At 46.4% G+C, this 23,320-nt stretch overlaps 1 protein-coding gene across 2 annotated transcripts; it reads right to left on the bottom strand.

Moving 5' to 3' along the window:
• Positions 1–586: 586 nt before the first annotated feature.
• On the bottom strand, positions 587–23,092 carry mcf2la (mcf.2 cell line derived transforming sequence-like a). Of its 2 annotated transcripts, XM_079296531.1 has the most exons (30): positions 22,960–23,092; positions 17,154–17,237; positions 16,032–16,146; positions 14,098–14,188; positions 10,954–11,067; positions 10,723–10,839; positions 10,458–10,607; positions 10,238–10,362; positions 10,028–10,142; positions 9,827–9,946; positions 9,451–9,642; positions 9,124–9,315; positions 8,873–9,026; positions 8,727–8,779; positions 8,496–8,575; positions 8,330–8,396; positions 8,112–8,227; positions 7,963–8,032; positions 7,787–7,879; positions 7,589–7,681; positions 7,381–7,506; positions 7,064–7,285; positions 6,890–6,982; positions 6,725–6,803; positions 6,544–6,616; positions 6,352–6,452; positions 3,589–3,698; positions 3,394–3,506; positions 2,923–3,026; positions 587–2,828 (listed from the first exon to the last, which is right to left on the bottom strand). In XM_079296531.1, exons 1-30 carry the CDS (start codon positions 23,030–23,032, stop codon positions 2,749–2,751), a joined length of 3,315 nt encoding a protein of 1,104 aa, XP_079152657.1. In that variant the 5' UTR covers positions 23,033–23,092; the 3' UTR covers positions 587–2,748. The 2 variants fall into 2 exon arrangements, with proteins under 2 accessions (XP_079152657.1, XP_079152658.1); XM_079296532.1 differs by lacking the exons at positions 587–2,828; positions 2,923–3,026; positions 3,394–3,506; positions 3,589–3,698 and adding an exon at positions 5,808–6,152.
• Positions 23,093–23,320: the final 228 nt, after the last annotated feature.

Here is a 23,320-nt window from a genome sequence, read left to right as displayed (position 1 = left end):
GAAAACAGTGTCACTTCCGGTAGGAGTCTGGCACCCGCATGCTAACTTTATACATCTGTATCTTTCCAGCCGCGTCTGAGTCTCGTTCACATCCTCTCACATTAAGTCCTTCTACCCACCTTGCATCGGATATTACCATAATGTATGGTATTAAAACCAATATAAAACATTATTTTAACTCTTTGACTTGATTTGCTTTTTGTTCCACCACCGAGGGGGATAAATAAAGCAGAAAAGAGACTGAAGGTCGGATGGTGTACGTGCTGGGACGCACCCCAGAACAAATCATGACAGTCTAAACTGGAAAAAGCGCATTGGAGGTTAAATACCACGTGGTTACCATTACACATCCGGATCAAAATACATATTTTATAACAGCCAATGTACTCATGTTTTTATGTTGAAGAATCTACAAAAAATATATATTTATTTAAAAAAATAAGCCAGTTAATAGTTATTCCAAAAGCCTACATGGCTTACACTGGTCTAATTGAGGGTGTTACAAATTGTAACCCCCTCAAATTGTATTTGAATTAAATAAAATAACTTAAATTCCCACACAAAAAGGCAAAATCCCTTAGAGGAAACCATCTCAGACTTTATTAAAGCTGCTTTTCATTTTACATACAATTCAGAATTACATATTTACAAATATACACATAATATCTCATAATATATTTATAGCAACACCATACTCAGTAGACACAATAGGAAAATAAAGACAGGTCGCTGCAATGTGCTGCATAAAAAGAAACCTTAAAAATATAACCCTTCTCATCTCTCCAGCCTCCAGGTCAAAAAGTACAAACCCTTCAATAAGCTTCATTGTGTGATCATGATAGAACACCGACTTAAGTTTCGTGCCCGTGCCAGCTCCCAGGAGGGCAGGAAATAAACTCTTGTTCAGGGGCCTTGACAAGAGAGGTTCATGAGAAACATGCCACAAAGAGACGCTACAGAGAGACAAGGAGACTCACATAAACCATGATCCTCTTCACAATGTGCATGCTCTCGAGGAAAACAATGCGAGGTATAGAGGACACATCTGTACAAGTGTAACATACGTTTCCTTGGTCTCACACGGGTCAACGCATAATGCCAGCCACAGTTTACTCCCTGGTTTAGCTCACAGTTTGACACAGAGAGGCCCGTAGGTGTTCTTTTCTTTTTACTGGAGAAGAATCTTTCCTTTCATAGGGAGGACACGCGTGTTGTGAATTGAGTAAGAAAGGTGGGGTTTTTTTCCAGCAAAAAGAGCTCGAGAAAACCATCACGAGCACTAATCATAGTCGGGGCCGTGTGTAACAAAACCACAGCGGTGGTGGCGGTTTGAGTGTTACACCATAACAACATTACTCCCCCCCGCCCACCCCGTCAGACTTTTCTCATTATTTCCTATTTGCACCTTGTTGTTCAATTACTCACTCAGCTACATGGTTAAGCAAGCACATATTTCTGTGGGGGGGGGGGGGGGGGGGGCGGCTGGTGCAAAACATGTTGAGAAAGGTCCGGGCCCCAGTTAGCGCTGCTTGTAGAGAAGTGGCTCCTGTCACATGCCTGAGTGGCGCTGGGAGCAGAGGGGAGGGGACAAAGCCTGCTTTTGTTGCCGCAGTGCAAACCAAAGATAGGTGAGCGCAGTGGTCATGACATTCGACATTAATCCAGCAGATAAACGCACTAGAATGACCCTCTAGCCTCCGGAGGGCGACATACACGAGTTGGATTTGTGCAAGAACGTGCACACACAAAAGGCGCTGAGTCGACACAAGCAGGTATGCGGGTCACACCTGCCGGCCCACGCGACGTCTGGGGCTTCCTGAGAAGGTAAATCCAGAGCAGCTCAGAGTTAGAGAATCACTCTCAGGTGAAAAACAAAAAGAGGTCCAAAAGTTGTTCCAAGCTGCCGCTCGCTGTGTGAGGGATTTGGATGCGAGGCTTGAGAAGTGAATGACATCTGACCACCAGGTAGCGCTGTGGGTGACAGTCACCTATGCATTTGACTCTGTTTCCAGTAGAAGATAACGCCACAAAACCAACTGGGAAACTCTTATCAACAACATGAGGAACGCAACCGCTGGCCCGCCAGACACTGCAGGGATCTAACACACCTCCCCCTGCGAGTGACAAGACTCACAGTGACACGTCCTGAAGATTTGACCTGCTCAGAGATGCTGCAAGATCACAAGAAGCATTTGTTTTTTCCTCTCTCTTGTTGCAGCCAGCTGCCACTTTTCACAGTGTACGATTAATGTCCGACACGAAAGCATCGTGTGAAATACCGACTCTGATCGTATCTGCACCTGTGGACGTCCCGCGCAACAATCTGTCGCTGTGCCGCGATGTCGTCGGCTTGAAGGGGTTCAGCTTTAAGTGCAGATGTTCTTCAAACGTGTCCACTTTAATGCTACATTGCAAGGAGGATTAAATATGAGACGGAGGACGTTTAGCTTTCCTCTGTACGCCACAGATACTGTGATGTTTAAAGAAGGCCAGCATGTTGATCTCTTTGAAGGTAAAAATAATCTAAAATGAGAGTTTAATACTGCTGGGTGGAAATAAGACTGACCGGCGGTTAAAAATAATCAGAAAAAGGTGGGTGTAGTCGGCCGTCAGATAAAACTCTGGTAGCATCTGTTGGACTGTGGACATGGATGGTCTGTGTGATGAAACACCTTGATCCGTCCTGTCAGCTTCGTGGAACCTGGTCCAGGGTGTAGGGGGGGGGGGGGGGGGGGCAGTGATCGCAGGTCAGGGTTTGATGTCGGAGAAGCTGGTGTAGGTCTCGCTGCAGCTGGAAGAAGTGCTGAGGTTCCCCGAGACGCTGCCGTCTGCAGGGACAGACAAACAACGGTGTCGGAAGAGCACATCACGGCGTAAAAACAAAAAAAGTGTTGAGGAACAGGTGTCTCTAATATAGAATACCTGAGCTGCTGAGCGACTGGGACGACTTGGACTCCGAGATGAGGCTGAGGAGGTTCGCTGCTGCCACCCAGCCCTCCTGACTGCTGCGGAGGTTCTTCACAAACCTGCAGAGGATGGAACCCAACGATGTAAACATCTATTCATGTCGCCTCCTTTGTTGGCATTGTTGCACATAATCATGAAACGATTTAGCGTTTGTCCAAACACAGTTGCTGCACCAGCTTTTGTGGTGACTGTAATTAAGGAGGAGAATACATTCTGCTTTATTCCTGAATAAGACGCCTGCAGAGAATTAATTAATTTCACAACTTATATATATTTCCATAACAAAATAGACCCCATAAAGTGCTTAATTGCATAAAGTGTGGAAGTATAATATATTTTATAACTGCTAGGACCTTTAATAATCCAACTCAGGTCTGGATATAACTGATTTGGGGTTCTTTTGACTGAAGAAAACCAGATGTTTACCACTGCCCCTCCTCTCCTTCTCTGATTAGCTGCACCATGTCTCCGCTCTTGACAGACAGCTCCTGAGGTCCCGCCTTCTCGCAGTCCGCTACCACCGTGTACTTGCCCGGAGCCTGAGGGGGGGCAGGTCGGTGAGAGGTGGCAAACATCAAACAACAGAGTGTAGGTAAGAGAAGCCTTCGGGTTCAGGCTCACCAGCTTCCTTCCTGCTTCGTCCTCGGGGTCAGAGTTCATGGGGTCCTCGCTGCTGGAGTAGCCATCATTCTCTTCTGAGGCGTCCACCGAGAGAGACGCCTTGGTCCAGCCTGTAGGGGAGGAAGTGGAATAATGAGACATGGAAGGTGACTTGAGGAATCTGTATCACACACACTCCACGTGGCATTCAAATGCTTCCTGGTTCACTAATTAAGGAAAATTTAAAACATGTAGAATGATGCGGACAGAGTGACTGCGCTGAGTGGATAGTCAGGATATTCATGGTTGGAATATAAGTGAGATTGATGTTTTCTGTTGATATTAAAAGGACAGAAACACAAAGACATGTTGGTGAAGGGGAATTTTGCCAGGAGCAATCCAAATGCCACTTGGAAGTAAGAGTCCCAGTTACACACAAATCACCCATGAGGCGCACAAAACCACACGATCTGTTCTGGACCATCAGATCAGAACATGTTTGTCTGACAAATCAACATATTTACACACACACACACACACTCTCTCAAACAACCAAATCAAACTCCTCCAAAATCCCAGAGAAGATCAATGTAGACAGCGGACAGGTCCCACCAAAGCTAAATCGAGATTCACGATCAGAAGATTGCAGAGATTTGAATCACGTGGACTAATTTCAAGGCTGCCAGTGCTGGAAAATAAGTTCTAATACTCATTATTGTCCACGCCACGCCATCCCAAACCCAAAACACCCAACGGTAGAAGAAGAGTGAATGATTGATTTGAGGTAGAGTGGGTAACTTGCAGAAAACGGTGCCATTTAGCCTTGAAGTGAGACTTAAAATCTTATATTTGCAAGTGCAAAGAGTAAAATATCTTTCAGCAACTGACGCCAAATGAAAGATAAGTCAATAAGACTCAATACAAGGCTAAATGAAAGGAAAGTGGATATTTTGCCACACTTTACCTCTTTAAAAATCAAATCATATCCACCACAAACCACAGCAAACACCCACAGTGGCTGATCCTCAGAGTGGCTCTGTACCTCGCCGCTTGTTCAGTAACAGACTAGAGGTACTCATCCATCTCATTCTGCTCAGAGTGACATGGCGAGCCGGCTCTATGGACGGGGGAGGAACAGCCAGCGAGTCAGTGAGACAGCTAGACCTGTAGTCAGACAGCTGGGTCAGCAAAATGGACCAGGAGACAGACCTGCAGGTGTAAACCCGCTCCACATCACCGACACTGGACATACGCAGGGATTTCTCCCCTGATTAAAGTAATCAGACATTTGTTAAGGGTTCACCACAGCATCTTCACAAATTATTTCATACTTCTCTCGTGTCTATACGGTGCATAGCTGGAGCCAGCAGCCGGTTAGCTTAGCTTAGCATAAAGACTGGAAACGGGGGGAAACAGCTAGCCCGGCTCCGTCCAAAGGCCAATTTACCTTTGGACAAAGCAAGGCAAGCTGTTCCCCTCTGTTTCTAGCCTTTATGCTAAGCTAAGCTAACTCCAAATAAGAACTGAAGAATAATTCCCAAAATGTTAAAAAGGTACAAAACATATAATTCAGTGATGATGACCTGTGAAAAAATATTGTTATGCACATGGCAACTGCATTTCAAGACTTCGAGGTCCTGCAGATATTCTTTGAACACATCTCTCTCTCAACACTCGTACACTGTGTGACGGTGAATGCGGGGCGATGGTATGAAAACCAGTTTATAGTGCTGGATTAATGTTTTGTGTCGCATCATATCCAGTTTCATCCCTCTAATGTGAGACACGGGTGAGATCTAAACACGTACTGGAGTACGCTTTAGTGGTGAGGGATGGGAGGATGAATGACGGCCTCTAGCGTTAGACGGGCCCCTGATATCGGACGACAATGTACCTTTGAACCCAAACGGTGTGGGGTCACTCTTGACCAAGTGGCGTTTGGAGCCGTGCTCGGGGCTCAGGGCCGAGCCTGGCCACACGGGCAGAAAAAAGTGAAGAGAGGGAAGAAGAAGAAGAGTGAGAGAGAGAACTGAGCAAGAATACGACACTCATTAAATATCTAAACCAGCTTGTACATATTGTGCCTTGTGGGACCTCCAGTCTTTGGTCAGCATCAGGTAAAAAAAACACAGAATGAATACTGCTTATTGTGACGTGTGAACTGCTGTACATGTAGAAACTCAATATTTAAGGTCTGGTGTGTCGACAGCAATGTTTGACTTTTACCACCAGGAGGCAGAGTGACCAACATAAAAACTAGAATCACCAGTTCACCTCACAGCCACATTATAATGCAATCATTGATATTCAATGAATGCCACAGCACATGTATGTACTGTATTTATTATAAAAAACTGATAACTATACTGGCTGAAGAGAAAAATTCCTTATTTATTTAAAGTAAGGGTGCGTTTTAGTGCTCATAATTTAAACTTTTCATTCGTTAAAGACAAAATGAAAGCTCAAATCCTCTTTCGGTCTGTCAATGTTACCTTTCGGACTCTTCAGATTGCTGAAGCCCTGCAAAGTAAAACGCTTTTTAGCCACTGAAGACCTGTCAGTGGTCGGACTGGTCACTGGTTCATCTGGAAACAATGGTTTGAAATGGAGGAAAAGAAAGGTTTGCAATAATAATTGAGAGGTAGAGAGACAGAAGGAGGAGCCATGAAGATGAAGGCGATGAAGAAAAAGGAGATTAGTGAGAGTTTACTCTGCAGCTCTCAGTAGGAGCCTCTCAGCCACAGACATGTCGTGTCTAAGTGCGAGGATTTATCAAACATCTACCTTTGTGTTTCGGTGAAGAAGAGGAGTCAGACACAGAGCTCGTCTCCGCCTTCTTCTCCTCTTGCTTCTTCTGATTTTTCTGACCACCGCTACGAAATGGACTGGGAACGAGAAGAAAGAAACGTGAAAAAATAAATAAAAAAGGCATCTTATCCTTGTGTGTGCGATGTCTATACGAGGCTAGACACCCACCTGAGGGAGATGGAGCTGCTGTTGCTGGTGGGACTCGGGAAAACGGAGTCTGAGCTCTTCTGCTGACTGGCATCTAAAACATGAACTGCAGTTGAGAGCGGTGTTGTGCAAAAAGACAGAAGAAGAAGAAGAAATGCAAAAAATGATTTGGCGCTTGTGCGGCCGCGTGTGTTCACGATACCTCTGCAGGCTTTGAGCTGCTGGGTCAGAACTTTGCGGATCTCGTTCAACCATGAGGTTTTAATCTCTGGTGTTGGAGCCTAGATGAGAAAAATCAATAACGCGGCATTAACAGCGATAGGGTTTCTTCTCCGCCCATCAAAGCAGCCAGGCTGAGTGAGCTCACCTGGACTATGAAGACTTCGTCTCTGGAGTTACACCAAACCTCAAACTTCTTGTTGTCTCCTTTAGCGCTCTCTGTAATGCCCACCGCAGTCATCTGAGAGGAGAATGAAGACACACAAGTCAGCCCTAATCTTTCACCCCCCGGCAACTAAAAACCTGATTCACGTGAGCTCACACTGAGGGAGTGCTTGAAGCTGTAGGACGGAGCTTTCTCGTAGCCCTCCCCGTTCTCCTCCCTCCTCTTGCAGAAGAGCAGCGCCTTCTCGTGCAGGAACAGGTGCCTCTGCATGGGCTTGAACCGGGCCAGGTCTTTCACTTTGGCGTGGCCTTTTTTGTGCTCCGTCCACACGCTGAAGGAGCCTTGCATCAGCAGGCGACCCAGATCCGCCAGGTTACCCTGAAGTAGGGCGAAGACAGACAAGACATATTTTATCCTCCGCTCTTGCAGGACTGACGAAACGGCTGCTCCGAATCATCCAAGCCGTCTCCGACCTCGTATCCCGTGATGGCGATGAGGTGCATGGAGTCGTTAACAGCCTTCAAGATCCCCAGGATGGAGGAGAGAGCTTGCTGTAGGTCATCACAGCCGTCGCATCCCTTGCTGTACTTCAACAACTCCTGCAAACACACAACATATGCATGTGAATACGGCGAGACTGAAATTAGCCCACATGGATACACAGTCAAAAGATCAGCTCACCTTCAGCAGCAGCTGGTATTTGGTGATTCTCTGGACAGGTTTAAGGAGGTAGGAGTCCAAACCAAGTTTATGTTCCAGCTTCTTCTGGCACTCCTGGTTCACACAAAACATAAACCAACGGGGATACTTGGAGTTCTTTCGAGCCACACAGAAAGGAAGGTGTTGCGAAAGTACGGGGTGAAGGGTTAAAACTTCTACCTGGAAGAAGGCACAGTCGGAGCACTGTCTCCACAAGCTCTCAGAGCGAGGTTTATTCTGGCAGTACGCCTCGTAGATCTGCAGGTCCTTCATCTACAGAGAGACGTAAAGTCATGCCCGTCATTGATTTGACTTTCTAAGATAAAGACACCAGAAAGCAGGAGGTAAGTGCTCACCCTCTCTAAAAAGCAGTGGCCCACTAGTTCTGGGCAGTCAGTGTACGCTTCCAGTTCTTTAAGAAACGTCCTGGAGACAAACGACGTGAAGGTTTAGAGTGTCAGTTACACAGTTATTCACCTTCTTGCCAAGAGTTCCTCTTATGTACCTCTTATGAAACTGGTAGATTTCAGACATGTTGCCAAACAGGACGACCTTCTTGCTCAGCAGGGTGCTGGGGATGAGGTGAGCCATGGCCGGGTTGTCCATCTCGGCTGCGTAGCCCTGGAGTTTGAACATCACATTGCGTCAGAGATACGGAGAACAGATATGCATGTACCGAATTACAACTCGGCAGTCGTTTGAAGTGACACGACCAACACTCGCCTCCAGCACGCACAGCAGCTCCTCCACGTACGCTCTCTCCGTCTCCAGCAGTTCATTCATCACGTGGCTGCAACACAGCAAAAGCAGAAGTGTCCGTTAGTTACAGTATCACTGATTTTCTTATCTATGGCTCTGAGGATGATCTTTGACCCCCCCCCCCCCTTACCGCCGAAGCACCGCCAGGTTTTCTTCCTCTTCTGAGAGAGAAGCATGTCTGGTGCCACCGTTATGTATGGGAGACTCCACCTGGACATGCACACATTCAGATGGAGTATTTGACCAAACATGTGTAACCATTTTGAGGGATAATTGACCTGAACAAATCATCATAAAGTAAGAAAAATGAAATAAAATCCAGCTTCAACATTGACTACTTGATTAATTGTCATGCATTTACCTTTTTGCAGATGGCATTATCTGCAGAGTATCTTCTCTCTTTTCTCTGTTGATCTGAAGGACGGGGAAAAAACACTGACCAGGTCAGAGGATTTTAAAAAGCAAGTCTTCTTCACGAAACCAGTTTATCTGTTGATCCAGGCTTACTGGGAGAGGAGAGCGGAGACTTCACTTCAGGCCTCGGTGCCACTGGCTGGACCGGTCTGGTCTGTTTGGCGGCGAGTTTCTTCAGGCTGACGCGTCTCTTCTCGAACATCTCCTGAACGGAGCTTTGCTTCTGGAAAACTCTCTCTACCTGGTCCTGATGGAGACCAAACAGGATCGCAGGTATTGCAGCGAATTAACTTTAAAACGTAAACCCAACATAACTTCATCTGTTAAATCCACGTCCCACTGACCCTGAGCTGAGTTGTGAGCACCGCCTCATACTGGCAGCAGATGGCGCCGCGGTCGGCGATGGCGTGCAGCGGCGCCGTGTCCAGGTATCGCTCCAGCTCCTGCAGAGCTGCTTCAGCTCCATCCTGAGACTGACAGCGGTCCACTGGCTGACTGGCCAACAGGAAGATGCCATCCTCACACCACCGTGACGCCTTGAAGGAAAATATTCATAGAAATGATGGACCACAAAGTCTGGAAAAATGTTCCATCTTCTATTACTTAACTCCAAAAAAGAAGACCATCTTTCTCCACTTCCCATGCACACACAATCTGGCCCACAGTCCTACCTTCTCCAGAGCGTGGTGGAGCTCCATCGCCCTGAGCAGGAAGCTCTTCTTGCTCCTCAGAGTGGAGCTGATCTCCTCGCACACTCCTCTCAGCTCGCTACACTTTGGCCTGATGGAGTCATCCGCGTAGTGGGAATTGTCTATCAGCCTGTCACCTTCACACGCCAGGGACAGGGCACGGTCCAGTGCGTCCTGTTGAAACACAGCGGAGACGTCCGTTTTTAACATCGAAATATTGAGGATACGTGGAGAATGGTGGGCTGTCAGCAGTGGACACGTCATCAATCAATCGTCAAACAACCTGTTCGCCTTCTCGGTCCTCTCCGTCTAAGTAGGGCGGAGCAGGACAGTGTGTGTGTGTGTGTGTGTGTCTTACACAGGCTTTGTCCTCGTGTCCGCTGAGCTCTCGGAGGACGTGCTCAGCGTGGGCGGGGCTTACGCTGACCTCAGAGAAACCCGACAGCCGCTCTGATGTCACGTCGAGATGGCCGCGCACCTGCAAACGAGCACATTGTCAACACGCTGCGCTACGTGCACACATATTGCCGTTAGACACACTTCCCAGAATTCAACTCACTTCACGGAAGTGCCGTTCAAAATGGCGGAGCTGCAGACACTGCTCCAGCTTGGTGCGGTGACGCTCCCAGAAGTCATCAAACGCTGTCTCGGTTTCGTCCAGCTGACCCAGGAGTCTGAGAGGAAGGAGGCGAGAAGGAGGGAGGATTCATTGATGCGTTCAGGGACAACTTCCTCGCCTGTTAATGTTTGCAGTCATCCCTTCTTTTACCTCTGCACAGTCGCCAAGTTTTCCAGTTCGTCACCGGTCATGCTGTATTCAGGGTCCGTCTGTAGAGGCTCGTTTATACACTCCAACAGCCGTCCCCCTTGAGACAGAGCCACCTGCAGGTCCTCCTGGAAAAATCCAACAAATCATTTTGTTCAACACTCTCGCGGCAACAGAGAACAATCACCGCCACTGCTCCCGCCTTCGTAACCGCATATCTGACCGTCATCTTGTCCTTCTTCAGAGTGTGCGTGTGCAGCAGGTTGGTGGCGGCCTCGGCATCGTTGGGCAACTCCGTCTCTGCAAGCTCAGTGCCGAACGCCTGCAGGGTCTGAGCCGTGGTCTTCACCATGAGGGCGAACGCCTCGATTGCCTGTGGAGGTAGACATACAGGTCGCAAAAGATTAGTCAAATGTTCTTGTTTTTTTGCCATGGAACACAAAAAGAATAACACTTCAAAATGAAACAGACAAAATGCATGTACACACAGTGCGGTGTGAGATCCAGCTGTCATGGCGGTATTCCTGCGTTCCTCCCAGCTCTGTGGTCAGCTGTCCTGGGTCGATATAAGCACGGAGCTCAGTCACCGAACTCAGCATCACCACCTGATAAAACACAACCGGCTGATTATACGACGTGTCATTCGTTAGAAGACAATCCCGCGTAACTTACAATCCATAAAGAAGAAGAGACAGACGCATGCCGTGCACAAGTCACACCTTCATTTTGAACTCATCCCTGTTGTACTTGAACAGGAAGTCTGACAGAGTCCGCTGGAGCAAAGTAGTGGGACGCAACACCAGAACCAAGTGTAAGTTCCCCGGAAATGAACCCTGAGAGAGAAAAACAGGACGTTTTAGTAACCAAGTACGTTTGTCTTTTTAAGAGGAAATCAGGTGTAGAAATAGTCTGTCAGGATCAAATTCAGTAACATATCAAGTTCAGTACTGCCGGAGAGGTGTGAAGCTAGACGCTGTAAAACAGCTGTCCCTCTGCTACAATTCTGAACCATGATGAGGTTTTTTTTGCTGGGATTTAATATCCACTAAATCTCTTACATTGCCTCACAGTTGCTCCCTTGTTGCCCCTCCTCATCTAGAAAAATGTGACGACAAGGTAAATTGGTCCTGTGGCTTTGGGAGCAACCACAGCCTTGTGTCTCCACCGCCACGCTAACAGGTTAAAAGCGTAGAATTGCCTTTACACAGACAACAGCCCAAGAGGCCACTCAGCTGAAAGGCTATATTGGTTATGGCTTCCTCTAAAACCCTGGGTGGATTGCTCCACACTGTTAGGCATCATAAATCGATGTAGGGTGACATGCTCACACACACATCAACACACAGGGCCAGAAGCAAGCTGAGAGATGTGTGACAAGCTCATTAAATCCTCAGCGGTGGCATAAATTAAGCAGGAAAAAAAAATAAAAAAAAGTGGATATTGTAGAAAACATTGAAAATAAACAACCAACAGAGTAAAACACAGTAGAATAGCAATGGAAATGTTTTGGTTCTTTAAATCTCTAAAACCATTTCGAGGGATCACAGAGAACATTCCAGAAAAATCCATATAAACGCTGTACATGGCTTGAATTTAGTCTGCAAGTAGGCCTGCGCTCACACATCACAGTCATTAAAATGACTGCACGGCGTTGCCATGATAACCAGTCTCATTGGGAAAGAACACATGGAGCGAGATGGAGAGCGCACGAAGGAATGCAAGAGAGAGTGATGATACAGAGAGAGAGAGACAGTGTGTTGTGTGTTCGAGGGAGTCTTTTAAAAGTCACTCTGGCGCGCCACTCGTTTATTTTTGGCACACACACACACACACACACACACACACACACACACACACACACACACACACACACACACACACACACACACACAGTGATGCTGATGAAAGACAGCCAGGTTGGAAAATCCTCTCTAATTTTCAATAACACCTGCAGATGATGAACTGTCAGAAAGATGCAGCTAAAAAGCAAAATAACTGCTATTTGGGCCGTTAATTCGATGCAAATATAAAAGCGGATTCTTGTTCGACCAAAAACACAGCAGACAAAAACACAGCAAGCAATACATCTGTAATTGGAATCCATTAAATTCAATAAACCCTGAGAGGTCGCGGTGTAATTTGTGCCTCGGCATTAACATGATAATACACAATCTGCTGGCTGCATTCCCCTGACAGATGAACACAGACATGCTAATGTGCACACACATCCCCTGGATGCACACTTCCACGTTAAAGCCAGGCACACTTCTCACAGATACATAAATAAATGATTAGGATTAGAATATCATTTTCTGTTGACCAGGGTGATTTATATTCTTTCGGGGAGGAAAACCACTCCAGTCGCGTCCTCTAATGACATCCACATTGTTCTCCTGGGAGCTGGATATACCTCCCTCCACATGCTCAAACCCCCTCTCTCTGCAGCTCTTCGGCCATAAAAAGTGTCCACACGATGACAAAGAGATTGACAAAGGACGGCGTCCCGTAACTGCCTTTTAGCCGCTATGTTAAAAGTGTCTTTGCACCAGCTGACGGAGTGGCCTGCGTTTTCAGCCCGCAGCAATGTTCCCGTATGCTTCAATGACTGCATATCTATTATCCCGAAATCACAGAGACCAGCGAAAATGTCCCATCTTCATTTGACTGCAAAAGCATGTGGATTCACCCAGTTTGCCCGACTGTAAGAAGCAACTGTTGCCTATTTCATGGTGACGACAAAGTTCATCCTCAGTTTTAATGAGACTAGAAACTGCTGGTCAGATGAATAACATGGCAGTGTGAGAGCATCAGGTGCTGTACACTAATCTCTGGCTTTACATCACAATACTGAGCACAGCGTCTCACTGGAAGACGAGAGGGGGGGGGGGGGGTGTCTTGAGTGTGCAGATGTTTGTGTCTCCAGGTTAAATTGACTTGGTGGAGTAATTACAAAGCGAGGAGCTTCATAAAGACGTATTGTTACAGTGGGGATAGTTTCTTAGAAATACCAGGACAGGACGATTAGATTATAATCAGTGTCAAATTAGCATATATTAGCATATATTAGCATATGCTGAACATGCTAGGCGGTGTAATGCAGGGTGAGCATCTTAACAACAGATGTGTCGGGTGTGGTGTCCTCATGTTGGTTAATCATGATTCAAAGATGGAGCCGACAGAGTCGATGTTAAACTAACACAAAGAGAGCTCATGAGGTCTGGAGACTTACACTTCTTTCAGATACACACGATTGTCTCTCCTCAACTCGTCATCCCCCATTTTCTCTTTTTAAACATTCCCCTGCATCCCCTTCTCTTTCACTCGCGTACCGCCTCGTCGATTCATCGTCTCAGAGAGGAGAGAGAAGTGGGCCGGTAGGCTAACGGCTGGCACAGCTTGGACACTCTGCGTCCAACAGGATGGCGTCTCATCGCACACAAACATGCACACACTGTGTTCCACTCCGGCATAACACGCTATTTTTAACTCCCCTCCTGCTTCGTTTCAACATCCAGAAGGAAAAACAACACAGTCGCTTAATTGCCATCAGTGTTCTTCCAATACACAGCGAATAAATCAAAACTCACACACACACACACAATGTAAAGATTGTACAAGCTGGCAAACGCACACAAAACACCAAAACAGCAATTACTATAAGGGGTGACAAACCAAATTATACACACACACACACACACACACACACACACACACACCAGCAACTACACAGATCTGTGCTTAAAGAAGCAATGCACAGTCCAAAACAGCCATTTGTAGTCGTCAGAGGTACCTCATCAGCAAATGATGCACACAAACAAACTGATGCCATTCACACACACACACACACACACACAGGGTCTTACAGCGATGCGGAGCAGGGTAGCCCTGACGGCGGCCCATCGGTCCAGTCGTCTGTCGATGACCAGGATGAAACCCACGGCTGATGCTGCAACGCTGCAGGGGAGAAGCACACACCGTTGTTATCACCACTGTGTCCTTTGTACACCACGTTTAAGTCGTCAGTTGTTAGACAACAGGTCCAAATGAGGAGGAAGGAATGAATTCACGTGCCGCTCATTCAATTCAGCAGATTTCAGCCGAATCACAGAAAATATACTTTGAAAGATGGGGATACATTTGAACATTTGCGACGTATTTGTGGGTTTAAAATTCAAAGTGCAAGCTTTCTTTACAGCAGGCCAGGTCACTGCAACCGACACAGAATAGCAAATGTAAAAATGATATAAAAATGACGGGTACTCAGTGGTCTTCACAACAGGAGAGAATATTATTCGGGGATTAAAAAGCAATGCTGGGAGAGGTTAAAACCTTTGTGAGTGTGGTAATCATCTGTCATCAGTGATGATTATTAGAGACCCTTGTGATCACCATGGATACCTTGGCTCTGCGTTAATATGTGTGTGTGTGTGAAAATCTTCATGACATTTCATTCATTCCACAGGCAGCGCCATATGTAGCAACCTCATTAAACTAGTGTGTGCGTGTGTGTGTGTGTGTGTGAATGCAGTATTTCCGGCTGAGGTCCTGCTGGGCATCCTGACATCTAAACACACAAGTATACCGAATAAAGCCCGACGCGCACAGACACACACTGTGGGGCCAACATAGGAATCCTGCTGAGTTGGTCCATCTGGGCGTCATTATCAGCCAATTTTCATCCTCACTCACAGACACATCAAGGAAACATAACACTACCCAGTGAACGCTGCGACATCAAATCCTCAATCCATCTCTACTGGAACATTTTTTTCAAACCACTTGAATGAAGCCAGCTGCAAATCTGAGGGAGGTCTTTGCTATTCCAAGACAAAAAAAACACACAAATCCTTAATATGCCTTTGCATCCAGCAATAATCCATTCCTCCTTCAATTTCCCTTATTCCGCCGTTGTCAGTGTTCATTCGCTGCATCCACAATCATCTGTTTGCAGCTCGCGGATGGAAAGAGGTGACCGTTCACATCCTTAAAGAGCATCTCCCTCCTCCTTTCCCTCCTCCCTCTGCTCCTCCACCACCTGCCTCCCAGCCTCGGCCAATTAAAAACAAGCCCTGCATCTTGCTGTTTCCCCCACAGCCAATCAGGGCGCAGAGTGCAGCCGATTGGCAGCTGGGTGCCGATCGCTGGCGGGGAGAAAGGGGGGGGGGGGGATATGAAAGGTGATGAGCCACAAAAAAAAACTAAAAAGAACTGAGGCCGCCATGACACACACACACACCAACATTTGTATAGAGATGCATACATCTCCATCCGTTCTCCTCCCCTTAATTGTGTGTGTGTATGCATGAATATGCGGCACTCAGCAATAAAGGAGAGGTGAAAGAAAGGGAGGGGAGGTGAGAGGGAGGAGAGGAGGAGGAAGGACAGAGGGAAGGAAAGAGGAGTGTATAATGATACAATTTCAATTCAACGAGCAAAACAAATTGTGTTAAATTCACCCTCAAGCCACATCTAAAACCTAAAAGTCTAAAACCTAAAAGTCTTTCAAGGTGAGGATTATTGCGGTATCTTAATTCTATCTAGAACTAAATTGGATTATTTTATACATATTGTTTCTTTCCATTCTCAAAATATATTTCCGTGCAATCTTCCATTCTCTCCAAAATGTATTTCTTTATGTCTTTTGTGCAGTAGCTGTCCTTGCGGCAGGCCTTTGTTGTCGCTCTCCTGACACCTGGTGGCTCCACGTGGTATAGCACCTTCACAAACTGGCCAGACCTTTGTTGTCAAACCAAAGGAAGCTGCAGAGGAGGAGGCGGCGTGCATGTATGACGCTTACCTGGTGATGCTGCTGAGGTAGCCGAGGACATTTTGGACCTCCTCTTCCTCCAGCTCGCTGAAATCTGGGAACTCTGGCAAGACGATGACGGGGTTGCCGTTCATCCCGCGGCCCCCTGGAGACACAGAGGTCATAATTCAAGATTAAAATACATGAGACATGATTTTAAATCCGTTTTCCACAAATCACTTCTGACCGATTTTCAAAAGGACAGAAACTAAAACAAAAGTGTGAAATCAGACGGGCCTCACACATACACACACGGCCTTCTCTTTCATTGGTGGGTCAAGTTGCGAAGCAGATCATCATGATGATGAATTATTCACATGCCGTCACTCGGCAGGCATTATCGTCACGGTAAACCAACACAGGGCCCGAAGTGTGTGTTTCTGTGTGCACACGTTTCTATGTGAGCAGCTGTGTGTGTGTCAAACTTTAAACGTGACGCTTCTTTTCATGAGAACTTTACTTTCCATCACAGGACTACTTTGGAAGAACTAGTTCAAGTACAGAATGTGTGTACTTTTCTGACTTTTTAAAAATATAAATCACAAGGAAAATAAACGGCACAAAAGCAGAACAACAAAACATGTTGGCAAACGAAAGCAACAGGAGTGAATACACAAAAATGAACCAGGACAAATAGTGGACGTCTGTTGCATTATTTTAACAACCCTAATTTGCTCTATCTGTAAATTAAATCAACCTTTAGTTTACTTGAATGTGAATTTGCAAAAACAACCCAATCTAATCGAATCCACGCTGCCAATATAAAAAATAAAAAAAACATCTATCTGGGGTCACTAGTTCATCCTGAACTTTACTTCACTGAAATTCAACAGTAATGCATTGATTCATTCAATTGCGTTTGTTAAGTGTGTTCAAAATGTGTTGGGTCTAATTGTGTTAGAACGTAGAAAAACAGTGGTCGCTAGAGTTGCAGTTAATGAGTTCAATTTTGTAAACGAGAATCTCTCACAAGCTAATTAACACTAAGCCTGATGGTACAATAAGACGAGAATGGGGTGTGTGTGTGTGTGTGTGTGTGTGTGTGTGTGTGTGTGTGTGTGTGTGTGTGTGTGCGTGCGCGTAACGGCCGGGAGAGCCAGGAATCAAACCAACCTGGCCGGATGGCAAACTGTTTCTGGAGTTCAGAGCCGATTTCTGCTGCACACAGGGGACCATCCTCGCTCTGCAGAACGCCGTCTGAGGAGAAAGACCCGAAACACACCGTTATTGTCACCCTGTAGAACCGGCGGACGAAATCATCAGCTCTTTGCGATTAAGAACATTGCATTTGGCTGAGGTCGGCTGAAATGTTACAAACGGGATCAGGCGACAAAGACGAAGAAGAAACTGTGGGGAGCGTCGTGGCAGTTTAACCACCTTCAGATATGGAGCCAATAATTCAGTGTGACCCATCTTTATAGCCAACAGCTGAGGTGTGTAGGAAGTGTATATACAAACTTCTTGGCTAGCTATTGGTGTCCAACTATGTAACCGTCGCAAGCCTTGTTATATGCGTATAGGCACTTCAGATGCCACTAAGAGAAGAGACCAGGAAGTGCAAAGAGGAGAGCTTCCAAAGAGGAGAAAGGGAAGGAGAGGGGAGAAAGCGAGGTAAGATTTCCTCCTCTCTCCGGCCAAGCTGGATTACAGGAATCTCATTTAGCCCTCCGGGACATGTAGACACAGAGAAATACAGAGATAAAAACAACGTTCCACCACCCATTCGGCTGCCATGTGTGACCCATGTCTGCCAAAAACACAAGGGAGGGAATTGTGTACAATCGTGTGTGCGTCTGTGAATGAAAACTGTGATGTTTCTGTCATGTCAGTGTGTGTGTGTGTGTGTGTGTGTGCTCGGCAGTATGGACAAAGGCTGGCGCTGAGAGCGGTGTGAGGGGAGTGTTGCAAGGTTTCCAGGCAGTATGGTGGGGCTGGCAGCGAGCGGCATCAATTACCATCTAAGTGCAAAACGAGCAAACTGTTCATATTTTAGAAGAGAGCCAGCCGACCAATCGGCTTTCTTACTGATACTTCACTGGGCTTCCATGTGCAGAAAGGTTTTTGTAGATCAGACAACGCGCATCCTCCATCACAAATGTTCTTGCATGATCAGATGCGACCTGAGGACACTGTTGTTTTTCTGCATGTGATGAAGATTAAGGGCTTAGATCCTCGGTAATGCTACGCACAGTGTGTCAGCGCACCGTTGGCTAGACTGTGACTCACACCGCAGGTCTCATGTGTAGTCCCGTCCGCACTTAGCAGCATGCGTTAGAGCAGTTTACGACTCAACAGGCAACGCAAAACACATGTACCGGTAGTTGTGGTCGGGCAGGAATCTATTACACTGGAAAGGAACATCACTGGCTGGCACACACACACACACACACACACACACACACACACAGAGAGTTGGAATGCCAGTAAGGCACTGGGCATGGCTCCTGATATCAAGGGACTACATTGAGATGACAGAACAGTGACTCAGGAATCATCCGGCTTCGATACACAAACACCATCACACTGACATAAATCATACATTTTATACCACCTCGAGAGTAATACGCTACAGGAGAGAGGCAGCAGGGACAGAAGCGGAAGGAAGGAAGCAGGGAAGGGAAGATATTAGTAAAGGATTTAGAGAAGAAATTATATAATTTGGCAAAAAAGGGTCGTAGAAAAGCAGCACAGAATAAGGGAAATAGTTAGGGAGAGTCTAAAAGAGCAGGATGCAGTTTAGAGAGATGGTAAAGCAGGGCCACTTTAATGGACTTTAACAGACCACAGAGCTTCCACCAAAGCCGACCGGCCCTGTAATTTAACCCAAAACAACAACAACTCTACCACAATTAGCAGAAACCAGAAAGAAGGAAGGGAGGATGTGCTCGATAAAAAAAACACACAATAAGTAGCGCTTGAGAGGGCCACGTTGTCTTTTGGAAGCGCTCCCACGTTCAGACTGTGTGCGAGCAAGTCCTGTGTTTCGGACAGCTGTCAGTTCAGTGTGTCACAGAATCACAGCTCTGACCCTGGAGTCACTCAGCAGTTTGCAGGTGGGAAATTAAAACTAGCTGTGTAGTCTACCGACCACTTTTCAACAATTCAACTTTCTGAATGTAGGAAAAAAAAGATGTCTTTTGATTTTCTTGTAAATAACCAATAAACGATCTTTCATCAGCCACGCATGCTCGTTGGGGTGAACGGGTGAGGACTTGTCAGACATTCAGGCGTCGGGCTGCTTTTCACTGGTGCTGAAACCCTAAAACTCCTCGCTTTGTCCTCAGCCGAATGAATGAAATTAAGCGATAGCGGCCAGGGCTGCAAGTGAACCCCTTTACCCACCAAACACACACACACACACACACACACACACTGGAAGTGGGGCAATGCAGCCAAACACAAATAGTGATTATGGGGGGCCTAGAAAGAACGTCCCTCCGCCTCCTTAAACCCTTCCCCCAAGCCCTGACACCCCTTCACTATTTCATTCATCCTTTTTTGGAGGTGCTCTGGTCTCAATAGGATGAAATAGAGGACAGGGTTTCTTTACACATACCTACATATTTAATGTGTTGGCCTGGTGCTAGTTGACACTGTGGATGTGTGTTCCGTGTGGTAGGAGGTCAACAGCAGAACAACACTTTACTGTAAAATGCACACGTTGTATACGACAAGGCGGCCATCTCTTTCTTTCCAATTTTGAGCCACTGTTTCAACAATTGCTATCATTTGATAACAATTTTACAGGTGAAAACATTGTTTTCTTGTTTTGTTTTTTTTATTTGGGCCGAAACACAATCACCAACTTTGTGAAGGTGTTATCTTATTATATGAAACATGCATTTTTTTAACCACTTTTCTATGGCGCTTGGAGTCCTGCCAGCCTCAAAAATGAGGGTTAAACTAATGAATCAGTATGCTGAAATCATGATATGGTCTAAAATACCAGCAAAACACAGTGTTGGTTCGAGGCAAAGCCTGCAGACTAATAGCGCCATAGTAAATAAACTGTGATGTCGAGTGAGCTCAGCTATTGATCCTGCCTCATGCTTTGCCATTGAAAAAAAAAAAAAAAGTAGAGGATCGAGACATTCATAAGACGGACGTCCAGCACTCAGGCGTCACTGAGACCTTCAGCCCCTCCATCTGCTGCTCTGGTATGCAACAAATGGAACGGACCGACTTGGAACGTAGACTTGAAGGCACTAGGTTGGAGAAACGAGGTGTGTGTGTGCGTGCAGGGTGTGGCAGCGGGGTTAAAAGTTGCTGCGTTGGTATCAAATGCCAGCAGAGAGCTGGCCAGCTGTGTTGTGTGTATTTGCATATGGAGAAGCAAGGATTTGCCAGCCGCTCTGCAGCTGTGTGTGTATGTGTGTGTACGTGCACTTGTATGAGGGAATCTGAGCTCTATTATCTGGCATTATAGTCAGGGTTTACCAAAGTCCCATCTGTCACTGCTGTGGGGTATCTGACACATACAGGACAGGAGCTCAAACACACACCATGCCAAACAACAACTGGGTCAGACGACCAACAGTGGCCTTGAACCTGTGTGTGTGTGTGTGTGTGTGGTGCCCCATGTCCAACTCCCGGAGTTTGAATTCGTGTGGATCAGGAAGAAAAGCAGCCAAACGAACATTAAAACACGACTGATGCTCACACGAGTTCAAAAAGGGGACACCCCACTGAGGATATTCCAACATCATCTAGATTTGCTTTTCTGCAATAGTTTCCTTGGTTGAGTCGTTTTGATGCAGCAAAGCATCAAACATCCTACACATGCATGTCTTTGTTGAGGCCAAGAAGCTGAAAGTCATGTGCTCTTCCTCCAACCGTTAGAAATCCACAACAATGGCGTCAGGCCCGTCTCCGTCACTGGCAGCGAGCCCCGATTTACTGAATAGATGGTGGCATCATCATCTCAGCAAAACAACACACTACTGTCCCCCTGTCTGCAGTCTGTGCTGCCGTCACAACACACACACACACACACCACAGATTGGCGGACGAGTACACATCCAACGCTCACGCAAATCCGTTGCAAAATCGAACAATTAGCAGAGAAGATTTGGGCTTGAATTGCATTCAGTAAATACAAAAATAGCTGTTGGCACATATTCTCCTGGGAATTTATGAATCATTGTGCCACCTAAACACATGTGAGCCGTTGAGGCATGTGTGGTGCAACGCACTAAACTACAAAGCGCACACTCGCAATCTTGTGGGTTTAAATGCAGGTCCTCCTCCCTTCCTCTCTCACCACCATTAAGAGTAAAAAAAAAAAAAAACAGCAGCCTTTTTTTAGCTGCCTCTGGCTATGCCGGTCATTACACCACGCAGAACAAAGAAGAACATGAAAACTGAGGAAGACAGAGAGAATAAGAGGGAGGCAGCGACTGACTAAAGAATCCAGGAGGTCTGTGTTTTTACTTGCCCTCAAAGAAACCTGCAGCTGTCGGAAAACAGACATCATGCACTGGAGGTGAGGCTTATCCTCTACTACGATACGCTTAACAGGCCACTGAGGGTGTGTTGGATTGACTTTAGGAGGTTTGGAGGACAGTAGGAAACCACCTCGATTCAAAATTGAGAGGACACTGATCTTGGCTTGCACAGAAATTTGATCCTAAGAAGTTGATACTAAATTGCATCTGTGCTGAAGTTGAGCAGGTCATAATGAAAAGGTCAGCAATCCTCAACAGAAAGCGATCCTTCTCTTAAAAGCTTACATGTCGGGCACGATGAGGAGATCTGCTTTTCGGCCGAGGACAATGTACATTTTACTTGGGGTGTAGCATTTAAAAAGGACACGTCTAACACATTGGATTTCCCTCCTTTTTAAATCAGTCCCTTGCAAATCCCCTCCCTTTAGACACGCAGGACGCTAAAAGCAAATGGACTTCAGGTCATAGCTGCACAGTGAGAAGTCACTGGAGCTGCTCTGAGCAGCCTGATAAATATGTTGCTGCCTTCAAAATCAATATGTTTGATCTGTTGTGTCTTGCTGTTGATGTCAGCCTATCCCCCCCCCCCCCCCCTCAGGGATCATTAAAGATTCATCCCATCCACTTTATACAACAGCTCTCCAGCACATTTATTGATAAAGTAAAGTTGACCAACGAACACAACAGAGTGGAAAATAAGAGGGGAGGAGATGTTGACGTTCAAACTCTCAAAAGGGTTTTGTCCCAACGCTGATCCCGACTGACAGGAGGAAACGGTCTCTGTTAATGGGACCAATGTGATTAACATGCTGCCAGCGTGCTCTCCGCTGTGTGTGTGTGTGTGTGTGTACTGTACACGGTAGGACCTCACGTTAACATACAGCTCGACCCCACAGTTGGAGCCTGAGGAGCACTTCACATGAGGTTATGTAACCGCCTGATGGACGCAAACGCCTTCGGCAGGGGAAGCATCTTTGGACAATGAGACGAAATCAATGTGGGGAACAAAGTCAGGTCATGTTCATTCATTTTGCTCCTTCATACTGACGACCAATCTGCTTTTAGCAGCCGATTATGGAATACTTGTAACGGTAGTGGCGATGACTTGAGTGTGTCCACTATATATATATATATACGTTTTACAGATGAAAAAACAGACGTGTCGGTGCTCTCTGTGTCTCGTGATTGTCAAATGTGACGGAGAACCAAAGGACAGCAAACAAGCTCCTGCATCATACAGCCGCAGTTAAACTAAAACTTGTGGCACGGATGAAGAATGAACGGCACAAAAACCCTTTAAGAACTGCAAGAAGTCTGTTTCTGCACAGCACACACACACAAAAGCACTTGCAGAATTCTCACATTATTATCTATAGACAATATATATATATATATAAATATATAAATAACGTATTCACACTCAAGAAACACCCTCCAACAACACAGACAGTCCAGTTCTTCCTCAGACACTTTACCTGTCATCATCTTCAGTTGCAGCCACAGTCTGGTGATATCGTGGCAGAGTAGAGACACTCGGTTTAGAGCCATTGTTTCTGCTGGTACATGTATGCCCCCCTGACACACATGCACACACACGCACGCACACACACACAGTTAAAACACACTCGCACACAGCCGCATATTCTGCCAGAGCACATCGCGGTGGAAGTTCAGGCAGTCCATTCCACCGTGGCAGAGGACTTCAGCCGCTTACTGAGCTGTCAGTGCAGCCCACACACACACACACACACACACACACAGCTCCCCCCCCCCCCCCCCATCTGTACCAGCCAGTGAGGCGGAGTTTCACATGATCCGCCTCCAGTTTCACATGTC

This window comes from Melanostigma gelatinosum (assembly GCF_949748355.1).
Source record: "Melanostigma gelatinosum genome assembly, chromosome: 24".
In the NCBI taxonomy this organism is placed as follows: domain Eukaryota; kingdom Metazoa; phylum Chordata; class Actinopteri; order Perciformes; family Zoarcidae; genus Melanostigma; species Melanostigma gelatinosum.
The sequence above is the reverse complement of the archived record's forward strand: the minus strand, read 5'-3'. Positions and strand labels throughout refer to the sequence as shown.

Bases quoted from the DNA above. Each gene is read 5' to 3' on its own strand.
- mcf2la (XM_079296531.1), bottom strand. From the start codon at position 23,032: ATGGCTCTAAACCGAGTGTCTCTACTCTGCCACGATATCACCAGACTG. The intron at 6,804-6,889 runs GTGAGCTCACTC...TTTCTCATCTAG, and splicing joins ACGAAGTCTTCATAGTCCAG to GCTCCAACACCAGAGATTAA. The intron at 3,507-3,588 runs GTGAGCCTGAAC...GCCCCCCCTCAG, and splicing joins ACGAAGCAGGAAGGAAGCTG to GCTCCGGGCAAGTACACGGT.